General features: G+C 47.3%; 1 protein-coding gene across 1 annotated transcript; it reads left to right on the top strand.

Moving 5' to 3' along the window:
* Positions 1-533: 533 nt before the first annotated feature.
* Positions 534-988, top strand: PPTG_05887 (hypothetical protein; the record flags this gene model as incomplete). The annotated part of the gene is made up of 2 exons (XM_008899617.1): positions 534-598; positions 661-988. The coding sequence occupies 2 exons, from the start codon at positions 534-536 to the stop codon at positions 986-988; spliced, it is 393 nt and encodes a 130-aa protein (XP_008897865.1).
* Positions 989-1221: the final 233 nt, after the last annotated feature.

The raw sequence follows: 1221 nt of genomic DNA on the forward strand, positions 1-1221 counted from the left end.
AAGCTTCTGTCATCTCGACATGATAACATAGTCTACGACGTGTACACATCGTTATATGGAAATTGATCACCAAGTTGTATGGGCTCTCGAAAAATCAATTGGTATCACAATAATTGCAATTAATTTAGCGTAATTATTGCTTGCAGCGATTAGGTTGGCAGAAAGCAATTATTTGATACGGGGCAACGCACATTCTATTTATTTACGGATATGACCGGTAACATGCTTGGGGACCAGTCGTTGAAATGAATGGCTAGCGAGTTTTAAAAGGCTTAGAAGCCTTGTCGGGACTGCCCTCACTGTCATTCTACATTTGCTATGTTCTCTAACTAGCAGATCGCTCAAATCTATATTCGTCCAGTCCTCGACAACCAGGAGGAGCCTATTCCTGCCTACTACCGCTGCCGCTGCTCGTTTGTGCGCCAACAGCGTCACGGACTGGTTGGAGCAACGCTGAGGTCATGTGTGCTGCAGTCGCTACCGGTACTCTCGCACCGTGGATTCGCCAGCACAGCCTGAACTTGTTCGGCTGAATGAGTTGGATCATCAAGAGCAATTTTTTGCCTCTTCATTTTTGCAAGGACGCAGAAACACGCAGGTAATTTTTGAGTTTCTAATCTGTTGATTTTAGCTATTTACTCTGACTTTTGGCTGCTGTAGATACACTAATCTAGAGCGCATCATCCAAGAGACGCTGTACCACGTGTTAGAGAGCGTGACGCGTCACGTAGAGGCGGCACTCAAGGTCGGCATGCCGGAGCGGCACGGCATGATAATCGACGGGTGGTCGTTTAGCTCGGAGCACTATCTGGCCGTGTCCTGCTGCTTTAAAATGGCAGGAACAGCACAATACCCGCTGCTGGCCATGGCACTACTGGTGAACTACCGGATGGATGACCACTCCGCAGCGACCCACCTGACGTTTCTACGTGAGATGCTGATGCGGGACTATAACAAGCGTGTAGAGGACTGCCTGTTTATTGTATGAGACAACTGCTACACTAACCAGCGCTTTGCTAATCTTTTGAGTGTGCCACTGGTCGGATGTGCAAGCCACCGCCTGTGTAATGGGCTCGCTGTGTGCCCACTACCTTGGCTTACACGTTAGCGCACGTGTACGTGGAAGCGTAGTTTGCTTAACTTATACTTACGTCCCGTAAGTATAGATTTATTTAAATAAGAAAGCAAAAGCCGATTTACCGTAAAATTGAGAACTGTTAT

The sequence above is a fragment of the Phytophthora parasitica genome (assembly GCF_000247585.1).
Source record: "Phytophthora parasitica INRA-310 unplaced genomic scaffold supercont2.8, whole genome shotgun sequence".
Classification (NCBI taxonomy): Eukaryota; Oomycota; class Peronosporomycetes; order Peronosporales; family Peronosporaceae; genus Phytophthora; species Phytophthora nicotianae.